Source organism: Podarcis bocagei (assembly GCF_964188305.1).
Source record: "Podarcis bocagei genome assembly, chromosome: 7".
Classification (NCBI taxonomy): Eukaryota; Metazoa; Chordata; class Lepidosauria; order Squamata; family Lacertidae; genus Podarcis; species Podarcis bocagei.
In genome coordinates, this window is record NC_138132.1 from 49,644,263 (window position 1) to 49,659,178 (window position 14,916).

The 14,916-nt window shown below is 46.0% G+C and overlaps 1 protein-coding gene across 2 annotated transcripts in view; it reads left to right on the forward strand.

Annotated features, from left to right (window-relative positions):
* The first annotated feature begins 396 nt into the window (after positions 1–396).
* The window catches only part of NFAT5 (nuclear factor of activated T cells 5), a 63,525-nt gene continuing 49,005 nt past the window's right edge, over positions 397–14,916 (forward strand). The window contains exon 1 of one of the 2 annotated variants that reach the window (XM_081201818.1): positions 397–715. In XM_081201818.1, coding sequence (XP_081057944.1) covers positions 487–715 — 229 coding nt within the window. In that variant the 5' untranslated portion in view covers positions 397–486. Of the gene's footprint in view, positions 716–9,980; positions 10,925–14,916 lie in introns of those variants that run through there. The other variant, XM_081201820.1, reaches the window with a different exon arrangement.

The following is a 14,916-nucleotide window of genomic DNA, read 5'->3' on the forward strand; positions in this document are numbered from 1 at the left end:
GGCCTGGAAAACTAGTTGACAGAGCAGTCGGGCCAGGATCGGGATGCCGCTGACCAAGTTCGCAAGCAACAGCTCAGCCTCCTCTTCCCCTCCCATGAGGGAACGAAGCGGCAGCAGGAGGAGAAGCCCCTCTGGACACCACTTTGCCCCCTCGAGGAGAAAGAAGAGGCGGCGGCAGCAGTCTGGCGGTCCTGGCCACCGAAAGCGGCGTTTGCCTGGGGTGGGGAAGCGTCTTCGTTCCCCGCGTTGCTCAAGGTCAGACAGCTCTGCTCGTCTGCTCTGGGGGGCAAGAACAGCCCCTCTCGTGGGGCTTGTAGCGGGAGGGCGGCAGCAGGACACAGTGTGCGCCCCCCCCTTCCGCCCCGGTGTTGGTGCCAAGTGGCCATTAATCCGCAGGCCCGTGGCCCGGACTGCGCAATAAATACCTGTTGCCGGGGAGGAGGGAAGGGCGCCACGCGGCTGAGCTCCTCCCCCCGGGGGAAACCGATGGTCCCCAGCTCCGCACGCGGCCGAGCAGAGGAGCGCGCGAGCCCCGAGCAGCTGAGACGCCCTTCTGCCCGTCCGTCGAGCAGGCTGGACCCGCGCAGGCGCCCCTGGCACGACGTGGCCGCCATGCGCTCCATGCTGGCCGACGAGAGCGCCTTCTGCGCCGCGCCGCTGCACGACTGGCCTTGGAGCGCCTTCGGAGGGAGAGCCGTCGCCGCCGCCCCCCCAGGTAAGCCGGCCCAGGGCTGGAGCGAGCAAGCCACGGAAAGAGCCTCTGGGCTCCGGCCCTTCCACCAAGGCAGCGCCTGCCTTTGCTTTGCGGCGCCCGAAAGACGTCGGGAGTCAGGCTGCTGGGTTCCAGCTAACCCAGTCTTGTCCACGCTCACCGGCAGCGGTTAACTTCTCCAGACTTCCGGGCACCGGCGAAAGTCTTCCCCAGTCCGGTCTGGATGGAGCCGGGGGACCGCCTACGTGCACACCTCGGCCGCGGTCCTTCCTCAGAACAGTTTTTTTCCAAGAAGAGCGCTTCCTGCTGTCTGAAGCGCTACTGCCCCCGAGGGAACGGCTCTGGGCCGCGGGAGTTGCAGGGCGTTCCGTGCCCCTGGCCCACCTTGTAGCTGTCCCGACGAGGCCCGCTCCCTCGAGTTTCCTTGGCTCAGCGCCGCTCTCAAGCCCGAGTGCTTCGGAGAGGGCTGTAAAAGGAGACTCCCCGGGGGGTTCCTGCTCTTCATTCAGAACCCATGTCTGGGAGAGAGGGGGGTCATTGAAATGCCCTCCTCGGAGACTCCTTCGCCAAGCCACCCAAGGGGGCTCGACGTGGCGCCTTTGCTCACGAAACGGGGCCACCTAGCTTCTTGCTGGGCTAATTTAATGCGGGGTTAAAGACCAGCCAGATAGAGCGGCCAGGAGGAAACCAAAATAGGAGGGGAGGGTGAGCAACGAGCAAAACCTGGCTCGAGTCGCCCTTAATAAAAAATCTTTGCAGCTATAATGTTGTCTAGGACAAACTTTAGATTCAAACCTCCCACCCCCCGCCCAAATCAAAAACATGTATCCATGAATGTCAGTTTTTTCTTTTAGCAATGGGGTGCAGGTATATTTTAAAGTGCAGCAGCTCATCCATGAAGTGCCCTCTACCCCAGCCACACACTATCCTCAACAAGAGTCCCAAAATGCAGGCAGTTGTGTAAAGACGCCCTTCTTTACAAAATTTAAGGAAGAGTAACTTGTAGCACATGACAACTGCTGTCCAAGGCATATCTACCTGGAAGTCAGATTTGTTGAATACGGTTCTGACTGCAGGAGCCTTAGCAAAAGATCTTCAACCAGCAACTTTAAGCTTTTAATTAGAAATACAATCTTGCAAAGGAGTGCTACAGCCCTGCATGTCCTCAAGAGATTTGGTAGTTATAGCAATAGCATTTGATGGGGTCTGTGGTCCACCCCATTCTATTATATTCTGAAAGTCACTTCCCACACCCCACCAATCTAATTGCTTGCCAGGGAGAGGATTGCAGGTTGGTGTTCTCTTTCACGCTATCAAAACTGAACATTTTTCTGATATGTAGAGGAGGGAAATGCCAAGCCCTGACATTGTTTAAAATTTAGATGTAGGCAATGGCCTGTGGAGCACCAAGTAGTTTCAGAGTCAGGTTACCTGTTCAGGGTGATTTTATCCACAGTGGAGTGACTGACATATGCATGGATTTCAGATCATTTTGTAGTTGAATATTAGATCTTACAAAGCACATGTGGATAGTTCTTGAAGTTCTGTTATCATTTTTAACATGGCTGTAGCTAAACTCCGGAGAGTCATGGGGTAGAACAGATTTGATTTCTGGTCTCATCATTTGATTAATGCAGCTTGATAGGACTGAGCTGTGAGTAATTGGAGTGCAAAAGTTATATGATGCTAGTCCTGTAATTTTGAATATGTTTTTATTTTTGGTTGGTTGGGTGGGACTGTCACAAACAAATGAGAGTGAGAACAGGCAGTGGGTATGTTGAGCTGAAAACCTTCTCTTTCCACATTATTCAGGGTTTCTGAAATATTCCATCATACCTGCTATGTAACAACCAACAAAACCCCTAACTGAAACAAATCACAGAATTAACTGAGACAATCTGGCACCTTATTTTATAATACCAGAATATTTCCAGGAACAACAAAGGCTGTAATAAAGGAGTACTATATAAAACAGCTTCTTCTCTAATCCCCTGGCTCCAAAATACATATTTCTCTCCTCTCTGTTCCGTCACCTGAATGCATTCTCTCGACCTTCAGAGCTTTTTCTAATAAAGGCAATGTCCTCAAACTCTTCTGTACGTGTCTGTTTGTATTCAACATTTTTTTTTGGGGGGGTGCACATTGTGGCAACTTTCTTGATTCCTTAAGAGAAACAGGGGCACTTTTTACTATGACAAAGGTCCCTGTGCACCTCAACTTTGTATTTATTGCTAATCTGTAAGGCATGGCTAGGAACAGCTGGTGCTATAACCTCGGACACAAGTACTAAGAAGTGTGTGAGCTCATGCAAAATATCTTGGGAAGAGCAAGCGAGGCCTGGCATTTCCCTGTTTTGATGCTCAGGTTCAAAGACAGCCACTATGGTGCAACGACTGAGTGTAGAACTTTAGAGTGAGAAGACCTGGGTTCAAATCCTGGTTCAACCAGAAAGCTCACTCTCTGTCTAACCTACTTTGAGAGGGCCATTGTGAAAAGGAGATTGAAACTATGTGGCTGTGGTGTCAGCATTGTTTGTCTGCATATGCAACTCAAGGTCAGTATCCTGGGGTGGCAGAGATTTTTTTTAGAGAGGGCAGCAATGAGTCCAAGAGGTACATTCCAGAATTTGTTGCAACAAACTTGGGACACAGCCCTTGAATCATGTGTTACACCCCAGCATCCTCTTGCTTGGTCAGTCTCACACGGCTATAGCAAAGATGAATGCTTGCAAAGGTGTTTCTCTAGTAAGTAAACAGCAGCGGCAGCAGCAACAACAACAACAACAACAACAAGAAGAACTTGGAAGAACATTACCTTATGGGATGGCATACAAATATTGTTACTAAGTAGTCATACCTCGTGATGAATATGCTTCAGCTTAAATATTTTTGGGTTGCACTCCGCGGCGACCCGGAAGTAATGGAGCGTGTTACTTCTGGGTTTTGTTGCTCGCACATGCGCAGATGCTCAAAATGATGTCATGCGCATGCGCGGAAGTGGCGAAACGCGACCGTGCAGTCGCGTCTTACATTTGCTTCATGATGCAAATGGGGCTCCAGAACGGATCCCGTTCGCATCCAGAGATACCACTGTAAATAATATCACACAGCTCAGCTTGTTAGAGCATGGTGCTGATAATGCCAAGGTTGCAGGTTTGATCCCTGTATGGGACAGCTGCATATTCCTGCATTGCAGGGGGTTGGACTAGATGATCCTTAGGGTCCCATCACACTCTACAATTCTATGATTTAATAAAAATAAAAGTTATTTTAATACAGGGTTGGTAGTTCACATGACCCTGCACAGAGTTAAATGGACAGTACCTGTCCCAATGAGCTTATGGTTTAAGGCAGAGGTTTTCAACCTTTTTGGGTCCATGCCTCCCTTGACCAACTACATTCTTTTTGTGGCAACCTGTGGGGCTCAGGAGCCCAGTTGCGTCACCCCTTGCCTGCCGAGCTGACAGCACCTCGCCCTTTTTCAAACACCCTCCCTTGTGGAGTGTTCCCTCAGCCTCCTCTCTTCTCTCCTTGGGAGTCCTCTGGGGAGCCACTGCTGCCGCCCCTGGTCCCTGAGCTAAAAGAGAGGTGCCTCCTCACAGTGCCCCACAGAGGCCTGGGAAGCACCCCCTGACCAGCCCCAGAGGCACCATTCACCTGGGGAGCTTGTAGCCAGGGCGGCAACAAACAGCCACACAAGCCTTTGGGAGGCAGAGACCCAAGAGGGCACCAGAGGATGGAGGGGAGGCAAGAGGAACAGAGGCCCGTAGCACCCCTGACCATCATTCAAGGGTGCCACAGGACACTGGTTGAAAAGCCCTGGTTTAAGGCATCCTCCACCCAGGTATGTAAGAGGCATTAACACAGTTCAAGGACACTTTCCAGCTGAACACAGCTGGAGGGCGCTGTGGCTTGGGTGCTGTCCAAAGGGCCAGGTGGAGGGTTGCATTTGGCCTTGAGGCCTGAGCTTCCCCACTTCTGATGTAGATGCTGGCCTCTATTCAGAGGGGATATGGTTCTACAGGAAGGGGGCTACCCCAGAGAAGTTCCTCCTTCTGACCACCTCTGCAAATCACCGCATGACCAGGAGGGTCTTATCCAACAATCCTAGTGAGTGGGCAGGAAACCCTCCCTGGCTTGTGGGAGGACTTTCTTTGTGCAAGGGGCATATTGCACTAGCCTTGTGCAAGCAATTCCAGTCAGTGGGGAAGAGAGGAGGCCAAAGGCCCCAGTGTGGCTCATTTACTGCCTGCTTTTATATTGACTGGTGCTTCTGTTGCCACTTAAGGATTTTACTGTATGCTTTCCATGTCAGAACCAGGAACCAGGAAACCACAACTGGGGGTGTAAAAAGCAGTAAATGAGATCTTTAAAAGACTGTTGCTGCTGGTGGTGGTGGTAGGGACCCGTCTTTATGGTATTACAAAACTTTTAAAGGCCTGCTTCAATAAAACACTGTTTAAAGGCAGCTGATAACGCTGTCGTAAGGAGAATATTGCCCTTGGTTATGAAAATGGTATGCATTTCCACAGCTACTGTATAATGGACTGAGGCCAGCTGAAATAAATATACAGGGGGGGCAGAGGTGATGGGATGGTGGCAGCTCTGGAGCATTACCTAGATGCGCTGGAACATCAGAGAAAAGTCCCAGGGATATAGAATAAGAGAGAGCAAGAAAATGCAGCTATTTGAGGGGTTTATAAGCCACAGACAGGCTACAGAGCAAGGAAAGTGAAACTAGGGAAGAATTACCGTAGTTGGGTTATAAGCAGATATAAAGGTTAGTAATCCCAGTGGCAAGCCAGGAGAGCAAAAAGGAGAAGACAAAGTGTAGGCAAGGAAACCACTACCTTTGAGAAAATCTTAGGAGCTATAGGTAGGAAAGGCTATGCTAAGAAAAGCAGGCTAGCACACAAGTCCTGATATAATATTGGTGCCTAAGCTCAACTGGTGAAAGTCCCACCAGGTGGTCCCTAACAAAAAGAGACAACCTGCAGCTCCAAGGCTCCTGGGGACCTTAAGGAATACAATTATGACAGCAGTCTTTCTAAATATGATACCCGCCACATGTTTTGGACTACAACTCCCATGCTGTCTGGAACGTAGTAGTCCAAAGCATTGGGAGGGCACAAGTTTTGGGAAAGCTGGTCCTAGCTGTTCTAGGAAAATAGGGAAGGGAAATAGGGACTTTGGGGAAATAAAGGATAAGTGGGTGGCAAGACAGAAGGAGGGGGAGAGAGTGAGAGAGAAGCACTTCTGGACACCTGAAAGGTATAGCACTAGCATCGGTTTTTGTACTTGACCAATTCAAAATTTAATTGCATAAATTATTTCCTGGCTAGTGTGACACACCAACGGTAAAGGCACTTCCACATGTTGCACCTCAAAGTTAGAACACTAGCAGGGCTTTCAGTGTGGGTGCCACTGTTCTGTGGAACAGCATTTTTGTTGAGAGGCAACAGGGGCTCACTATCTGCACTTTTCCAGAAACTGGTGATATTTTTATTCTGACAAGCCTTCCCGCCTGGATGAATACATCTCTGCCACAAGTGTCCATTTTGTATTTTTTAAAAAAAATATTTTTATTCTGTAAATTACCAAGATATATGTTTCATATACACCATTTACAGATATGGAAGGCAAAATAATAATAATAATAATAATAATAATAATAATAATAATAATAATAATAATAACGACAAATGGGAATAGTGCTGGTACGCTGAATTTGGGTTCCCTTGGTCTGAGGGTCCCCACACCTGCTTTAATTCCTCCCTCAGTGAAGGTTAAAAGACTGCTAAGGATCGTAAAATGGAAGCAGCATTTTGTGTAAACGCATCTCTATTCCTGGAAGGCTCTTGACCGCTCATCACAAAAGAACTGACACCCCACTCTTCACGTCAAGTTCTAGCAATAGAGAACACACAGTACTGTAGTAGGTGATCTCCATAGATGTAGGGTTTTTATAAAAAAGAAAAAAACACTGTACACAGAACTATAGCAGCAGCTCTTTGGGTTCTGCACAAAGGCATTGTTAGCTTTGTCTCACAAGTCCATCACTGTCCTTCCTCTAAGGATGCCACGAGGGGAAAAGGCAGCAACACAACAAAGGCCCTGCCAAGCTTAGCAACAAGTCAGGAAGTGCCAGCATGGCCTGGGGTCACCAGAGCAGTTGACAGATGCACATTATTTTCCAGTTACTATTGGAAAATAATCAACTGCCTCGCTCCAGCTAGTGGTATATTAAGGAAACACCTGCTTATTCTCCCCCTCCCCCCACAATTTGATTAAAATAACGACTGGCTTAAATTGTTAATTGGCTCATCCCAATTAATTTCCTGCCTTTTGTATGACATGCATGCACTATTTCCATCATAAGGCAAAAATTCAAGTTGCTCTTGGTTTTATCTTATATGTACTTGCTAATAATTATACAAATAGGATTGTAATGTTTTTGAAAAGCAATTAAAATGGAAGAGAGGAAACTTTTCCTATTCTGAATCAGGTCATTGGTCCATCTAGTTTAGTACTGTTTACACTAGGTGTGGGGGACCTTTGGCCCTCCACATGTTGCTGAACTATCAGCCCCAGTGAGTATGGCACATTTCCCTTACCTGCTTAACAATTTAGAATAATTTGAGGTTTTTAATGATAAAAAGTGATGTCTAACAGTCCAGTCCTGATCCTCGTCAGCATGTTGAATTGAAATGGGTGTGTGGAGCAGGGTTAGAAACACACAAGACTGGCATCCCTCATGGGAATGTCACTAATCTAAGACAATGTAAAATATTCCACAACAAAGATTAAAATGGCATTAAAAATGGGCTCTCTAAACAGCTTTCAGGAGAAAGTAACGTCAGCAGTGTTAGAATGGCATCAAGTTGTTTTATTGTGCGTGCTGTAGCATTTGTTTCTTTCTCTCAGTTACAGACACAGTTTTTGTGTGTATGTCTAAGCTTAAGAACAAGCGACCGAGGACGAAGAGGAAAGCTGGGGAAAAATGCAGCCTCCCAAAGTGCGGAGGAGGCTGAGAAAAAGGGCAACAAAAATGAAAAGCCTTCTGAATGAAGGCAGATTGGAAAGATTGGATTTGTTTCTTTTAGAAAGAACAAGTGGGGTGGAGAGAAGAATGGCATGAAGAAAACTGATTATCTCCTACAATCATGGGAACATTTTCAGAAAATGAATAATGGCAAAATTCACAACTGATAAGAAGAAATATTTTCCCTGTGGTACTTAACTGGAATGCAGTAGATTCATGGCTGTGTTGGGTGTAATTGAGGCCAAGGATTTGGTGAGGAAAAAGTAGATTCCAGAATGGCAAGAATCAAGACAGCTAGGAGACTTAACACATTCACATTTTAGATGGTTTGCATACCCACACGAACTTTTTCTGTACTCTGGAACTGAACTAGAAGTGCAGGAAATTAGGCAAAGGAGGTGCCTCTTGTCACACACAGAAAGTATGTGTGTGCACATGTGACTCAACCATACAGAGTATGTGGTCTGTAGTCATCTCCTGTCTGCGGTTTAAACAGACGAGGGCTGGCATAGCTGACGTCCTGGGGGAAGTTGGAATGCACATCCCCCTGACTTTCTCCAAAAGCCACTTCCTTCACCTGACAAGTGGTGGTGCTCATGATAGGAAACCTGTCTATATCCCTATTCTTGGCCAGACCCAATAGGATGGTTTGGACCTGATTTAATAATACTTGCATACCAAAGTAAACGATAGTATACGGTTGTTTTTCAGTGTTTGCACTATTCTTATTTCTTTAAAAATAATTTACATACTGCTTATCATTTCAAAAATCTTTGAGCAGTTTACTGTGAAAAACAAGCAATATATTAAAACAAAACCACAACCTGAAACCAGTTAATCTGAAATATAAAAATACAGAAAGCATATGAAGAGAAAATAAAACAGAAATCCAGAAGATTCAGACATGTAGAACAGGGTCAAAAACATAAAACAATCACTGGTGATGGTGGAAGAGAAGTGACTCTGGTTTCAGAATATGGAGTCAACAACCGTCATGTTGTTTACCTGCATGAAGCATTACTCAAACCCAGTATGACAACTTCCACCTTCTTGATAGCTTGCCTGCATTTTTCAAAGCATCACCTGTCTCCAGTTAGGCCTCTCTATACATAAAGATCTTTAGTGAAGGGCCATTCTCCAGGTTCTCTCTGCTGCAGTGTGATGGGTGGCTCTTGAGGAAAGGGCCTTCTCAGTGGTGGAGCCTTAGTTGCTGAAGGTCTCTCCAGAGAGGCTCACCTGTGAGTCATCTAGATGTCAGTTTAGCACCAAATACCTTTTTGTTTTCCATGACCTTTTAATGTTAGGCTATCTTATGTCTGCTGATGGTTTTATGCTTTTGTTTTATTGCTTTTGCTGCCTTCCCTAAGTTATGTTAGGTTATAGGTTCACGTGTTTTATTGTACAGTATTCTGATATTTGACTGTAGTCCACTCAAGGGCAGGGTAAGCTAATATGTAATCAATATGTTACTATTACTCCTTTACGTAGGCAACACACTGAGGAGATACACCTGGCTTTCCCCACTGTGAACTAATTGGGAGAGCTCCCCTTAATTATCCTATGGCTTCCGTGGTACAAGAGGGAACAGAAAACTCATAATTGTACATTCTGATTCTCAAGAACTTGCCTATTGAGAGTGGCGCCTCTGCACCTTTTCCCTCTAGTGCTTGCACTTCACCTCTTATCATTTTATAGTCTCTATGTTTCCTTATAGGGTACACCTTTGCATACACAATGGCAGAGGCTGAAGCCCCAGGGTTTTTTTTCTTCTTTAAATAAATTATAAGGACCTGAGATTCAGAAGGCAGGGGCAGGCAGAAGCCACTCTATGAACACATTGCACTATAAGGCCATTTAAGCCCAGTGCAGCAACAGATCTCCGTGGTTTCCAACGGGAGTGGACTTTCCCAGTAACTTGCTACTTATGATTTTTTAACTGGGACTTCAGCCTCTGTCCTTGTGCATGCAAAGGTGGTGCTGCCTGCCACGGAGCAACCTTCCTTCACTTAAAACAGCCTTGTGGCACCTTAAAGATAGATGGACTAGTGGAGCACAAATGGTCAGACAGCACAGCCTGAAAAAGCTTCTGCCATAATAAATGTGATATAGAACCATTCAAGGCAAGGGTGCTCAAAGTCAAAGGGAACTCAGGACATTCGGTGTTCGGCGGTGGCGTAGCTGTTTTCCCTCTGCAGCCTGGAAAAGGGCAATACCCTTCTGAAAACTGACGCAGAAGTTGACCTCTTAATTCTTCCTCTCCTTAAATATTTCTGTCCCCATCTTTTGGTCAGTAGATGCGAAATAAATACAACGCACCAGTGATCAAGCACGTCAGTTAAAACAAAAGTAGCAATTACAAAAAAAAGGCCGGCGACGACGGCACAGCCTACAGCTCCTCACTCTTCCTAAGAGATTGCTTTGACTCTTTGCTCTTCCCCCGAGCTGAAAAGGAAGCTGTACAGCCACCTCCCTCCACTCTGACAAAGAGGCCTCTCTCTCGCGAATATCCCCTGTAGCGCAGGCGCAGAAACCACCCTCGAATCGACTGCGCGAGGCCCCTGTCCATACAAGAACTGGCACATGCGCATTAAAGCCGCCTCTGGTTCGTTTACGCGAGAGGCTCGCATGCGTCGAAGGCTTGAGGGCACTTGTTTGCCGAGCACGGCGCAAACGCGCACAACGTCCATTTTGCGTCGCCTGTTGCCGCTGCCCCGCCGTCCCCCCTCCCGCCCGCGGTCTGAGGCCTTGCGCATGCGCCTCCTTTTCCCGTTGGTTTTTGTGTTTTCCTCTCTCTTTTTCACCGTCGCCGTGGCTCGAGAGCCGGGCGACGCATGCGCAATGTCAACGGAGAGGGGGCGGTCCTGCTGGGCGACAGGCACCGAATTCCTGTCAGGAGCGGCGGTGGCTGAATAAGAGCCCGGCCCGCGCCTCCTCGGTCCCTGGTCCCGCCTCTCGCCGCCGCAGCACAGCCCCCTCCGCTCCCCTGGCCTGTGGTCAGCAGCCGCTGCGGCGTCCATCCGTCCGTGCCCCCCACCGCCGCCCCCCTGTCCCGCCCCCCCACCGCCGCCACTTCCCCCTGGCCGGGCCGCGGAGCTGCGATGCCCTCGGACTTCATCTCTCTCCTCAGCGCCGACCTCGACCTCGAGTCCCCTAAGTCCCTCTACTCCAAGGGTGAGTCTCTGGTGGGCCTGGGGGGGGCGGTGGGAGGAAAAGAGCGCCGCCGCGTTGCATCGACGACTCTGGACTCCGGAGCGGCCTCCTCGCTCGCTCGATCACCGTTGTTTCTCAGGAATTTGTCCCGACCCTGTGGGGCGTGTGCGAGAAGGAGGACGCTCGGGAGGGACGGGGAGGGGCTGCTGCCCCCCCCGCTCGACCAAGGTGAGGAAGGGGCGCAGTCGCGGTTAATAAGGTCACTTTTCGGGTGGGGGCGGAGCTGCGCTCTACACGTGCTCAGAGGCAGTGCCCCCTACTTTCATTCGCTGTCTATCAATTACCAGATTAGCATCCTTTTTGGCGGCGGTGGCGGTTCACAAGTAAGGTCCAAAACCCTCATGTTTCGTTGAACCGAGAGAGTGTTTCTAAATAGGGCCCCGTTCTGAAAGTGTCGCTTTTATTCTTCTGAATTTCCCATCTTCTTCCGTTCCTTCCTGCCATCAGTAGGTCTGTTTACCAGCCTGTTACGTTTCTATCCTACCTTTCTTTCAAGGAGCTCAAGGCACCCTACATGGCCTTCCCCTCTCCATTTTATCCTTTCAACTGCCCCAAAGATGCTTGAAGAGTTCCATGGCTGAATGTAGGTTGATGCTGCCTCTCCTTGTTCCTACTTCTGTAGATGAACAAATTGTGAAAAACAAATGATCATGAGTCTGTCGCAGCCAGCTATGGTATTGGGCCCAGTGAATGCCACAGAGAGTTGGCCTGAAAATGCAGGAGTTAAGTGGGGAAGTCGTGTATGTTGGCCTCCTAGGAGGAAAGAGATAGAAATGGTAGATTTTTTCTTTTGCCTCACTTCACCTTGATTCTGGTAACCCCTTGGTTCATCTTCTGAAGGAGCTCCAACAGGGAGAAAACACGAAGCAAACATTGAAGCAAGGCTAGCAACCCTGTAAAATATTTTGCCCTCAAAATAATGGCCAGGGTCAATTAGCTTGCCACACTGCCCTCCCTCCTTTACACCTATCACACAAGAGACACAAAGAGAGAATTCAAAGGAAAACAGCAGTGTACTTATGGAAGTCCAGCAGGTTGTTTTAACATGGTATGAGAAAAATATATTATGTTAAAGTTCAGCTTGTACAACTAGATCATGACTTTTTAAAAATGTAAAAATATTGCAGTTGCCTCAAAGCAAGCATTATAAACTCCTGAAACAGGGGGTTGATTCAACTCAATTTCTCATTTTCTGCACAAAATGCAGGAGTTATTTCCATTCATGCCCCCAAGGAAAATTGGTCAGACTCTCCAATGGTCTTGTGAAATCTAGAGCGACAAAATAGGTTTGTTGGGTATTCAGACCAATGTTTCAGGTTTACTCAGTATATTTCTTCACAGCATTTCTTGCACTGTTAGACTAATATCTGAATGGGCCCCCAAGGCTAAAATAAATAGTGTAATGAAAATATGGAGCCAGGGCAGCCAATTGCCCACTTGTATTCCTATAGGCCTTACTGTTATATTTATATGATGGGTTTTTGTCCACTTAAATGTTCACTTAAATTGTGGATTTTCAACATGTGATTTGACACTTTTTTGTTCCGTTTTCGCAAAAGGGCAGGTCTGTGGTTCTTAAAATATGTGCAAGGGTATGGGCAGTTGCTGAGGTTGTCTGAGTGGGATTACAAAAGTTCTAATAATCCCTGCTTTCAGAGAAATGCAGCAGCTGTGTGAGTTATTGATTGACTTTTGCATTGAAGGGAAAAGAAGCATGACAAGTCTTTGAATGAAGTTTTTATTAAGCTTTCCTTGGCTTCCTCAGCAGGATGGGATTTCTCCTGTTTTCTAGTACGAGAAGTAGGAACTATAGTTGGGCTTCCCTTGGCCTTGTCAATATTTGGAGCTTGTAGCGTGTTGGATGTGTCAACTGCTCCTTTAGCCAGGGCTGGCCTTGAAGATTCATTTCTGTGTGGATGACAGTGAACACAGCGATTGTTAGATTGTGGAAGAACACTGGGGCCCAGGGACAGCAGATGCAGTTCTTGTTTGTGCTCTCCCGCTTTTTGGTAATAAACTAGAGGCATATGATTGAGGGGGATAGAAGAAAATTACTGAAAATATGGCCTAGTTAGTAATACTGACTTTTGTTGTCAAAATATGTCAAAAGTCTGTGTAAAATTTAGATTAGGAAAAGTATCTAAAGCCTTTGATTATAACCAGTGCTTATTTTGTTTTCAATTTTCGTTCAATGTATAAACAAAAAAAGTAGTCATGGCTAGAAAAGAAAGGATTGAACATTCTGAAAGTGCTCAGATGAGAATGATTTCTTGTGAAAAACTAGTTTTGGACAGGACAGTGGTAAATACTAATCCTGTCTCTCCTCTTCCCAGACCCAACAGACATCTCTTTAACAGTACTGTATAATACAATCATATACATTTCCCATTGAAAGTAAGTCCCATCATGTTCATTTGAGCTTACTCCCAAGAAAGTAGGTATAGAACTGCAGCTCAAAGTAGTGAAATTGGCAGTGGATTAGTGTACACTATCTAACTCTAGCTAATATGTTAACATTTTTATATACCTATTCAGAAACTAAAGAATAGGTTTGTTCTTTACTATGACAAAATAGGTATTTATTTATTTCAGAGTTTTAATATCCACCTTCTTCCAGAGCAGAGCTCAGGGCAGGTTGCAACACAAAATAAAGTATAAACATGAATATAGGAAAATTATGCAAGACAAAACCATTCTAAAAACAACACTAAACTTCAAGTACAACTAACACAAACATCAAGTTCCAAAGACCTGGACAAATGGGTATGTTTTTACCTGCTGTTTCAAAGTAGCTGATGTGAAAGATTGTTGTATCTCTACAATTCTATTATCTCAATTGAGAGGGGTTCCATAAATCATAGAATGTAGAGTTGGAAGGGACCCTGAGGGTCATCTAGTCTAACCTCCTGCAATACAGGAATCTTTTGTTCAGCATGGGGCTCTAACCCACAACCCACCAGGGCTTTTTTCCAGGGGGAACTCACAGGAACTCAGTTCCGGCAGCTCTCTGGTGGACACCATTGTCATTCCAAGATAAAAGGAGAGGTGTTCATGGTGAGTTTTGGCACCTCTTTTTCTAGGAAAATAGCACTGGTTGGGATCATGAACAGAGACTCTACACCAGACCTTAATGCTTGGTGCTACTTAGCACTACTGTCCCAATGTTATTGGTTTTACCAAAGAGTAGAAGTAACATTGGATACAACCTACTGTGGCTCAAAACTGCAGAGCAGTCACTCAAAATAAAAGGATAACTTAGCAACACTGGAAGCATATGAATCTATTATCTCAAACTATTTAGAAGGAGAAACTTTAAATCCTATTTGCAGACTGTAAAGTGATGGAAATTGTTTATGAATCAGATGACTGATTTTCAGTGACTTAAATTTACATATTACCAACCCTTCATAAAGAGCCTTGTTATTTACTTTCATTTTTTATCCTTGCTGTTTTTATAGTAACACATCAGAAAAAGTTGCATTAAATAATGAACAAATTAAAATAACCTCCTACCAATTAATCATGTAATGCTTTAGCTAATTGATCTACCCATTAAAGATGACTTCCTAAACTAGACTAAGATAAAACATTTTACGCTACAGTCACCGATTCTGTCATATCTGAATCTTCACCAAGGAAAGGTTTCCTTGAGTTATCTGAGAGTTGTGAACATCACTTAATCTAAAATTGTGTGATATTTGTGGTTTTTTCCTTTGCGTATTTATATTTCACCCTTGCTGTGGCAAATTGAGTGCAGTTTCTAAAAGATCTTGGCAATTCAGTTGTTGTTTTTGTGGAGTCAAATCTTTGTACTTATTATAGCAGGAGGGTTGCAGGCTCCTGATAAGGGTCAAAAGAGATGTGGCAGTAAGCCAAGACAAGAAATTGCTTTGATTGGAATGTGTTTGCCTTGTCTGTAATAGTAGAAAGTAAACTAAACTATGTGTATAGTG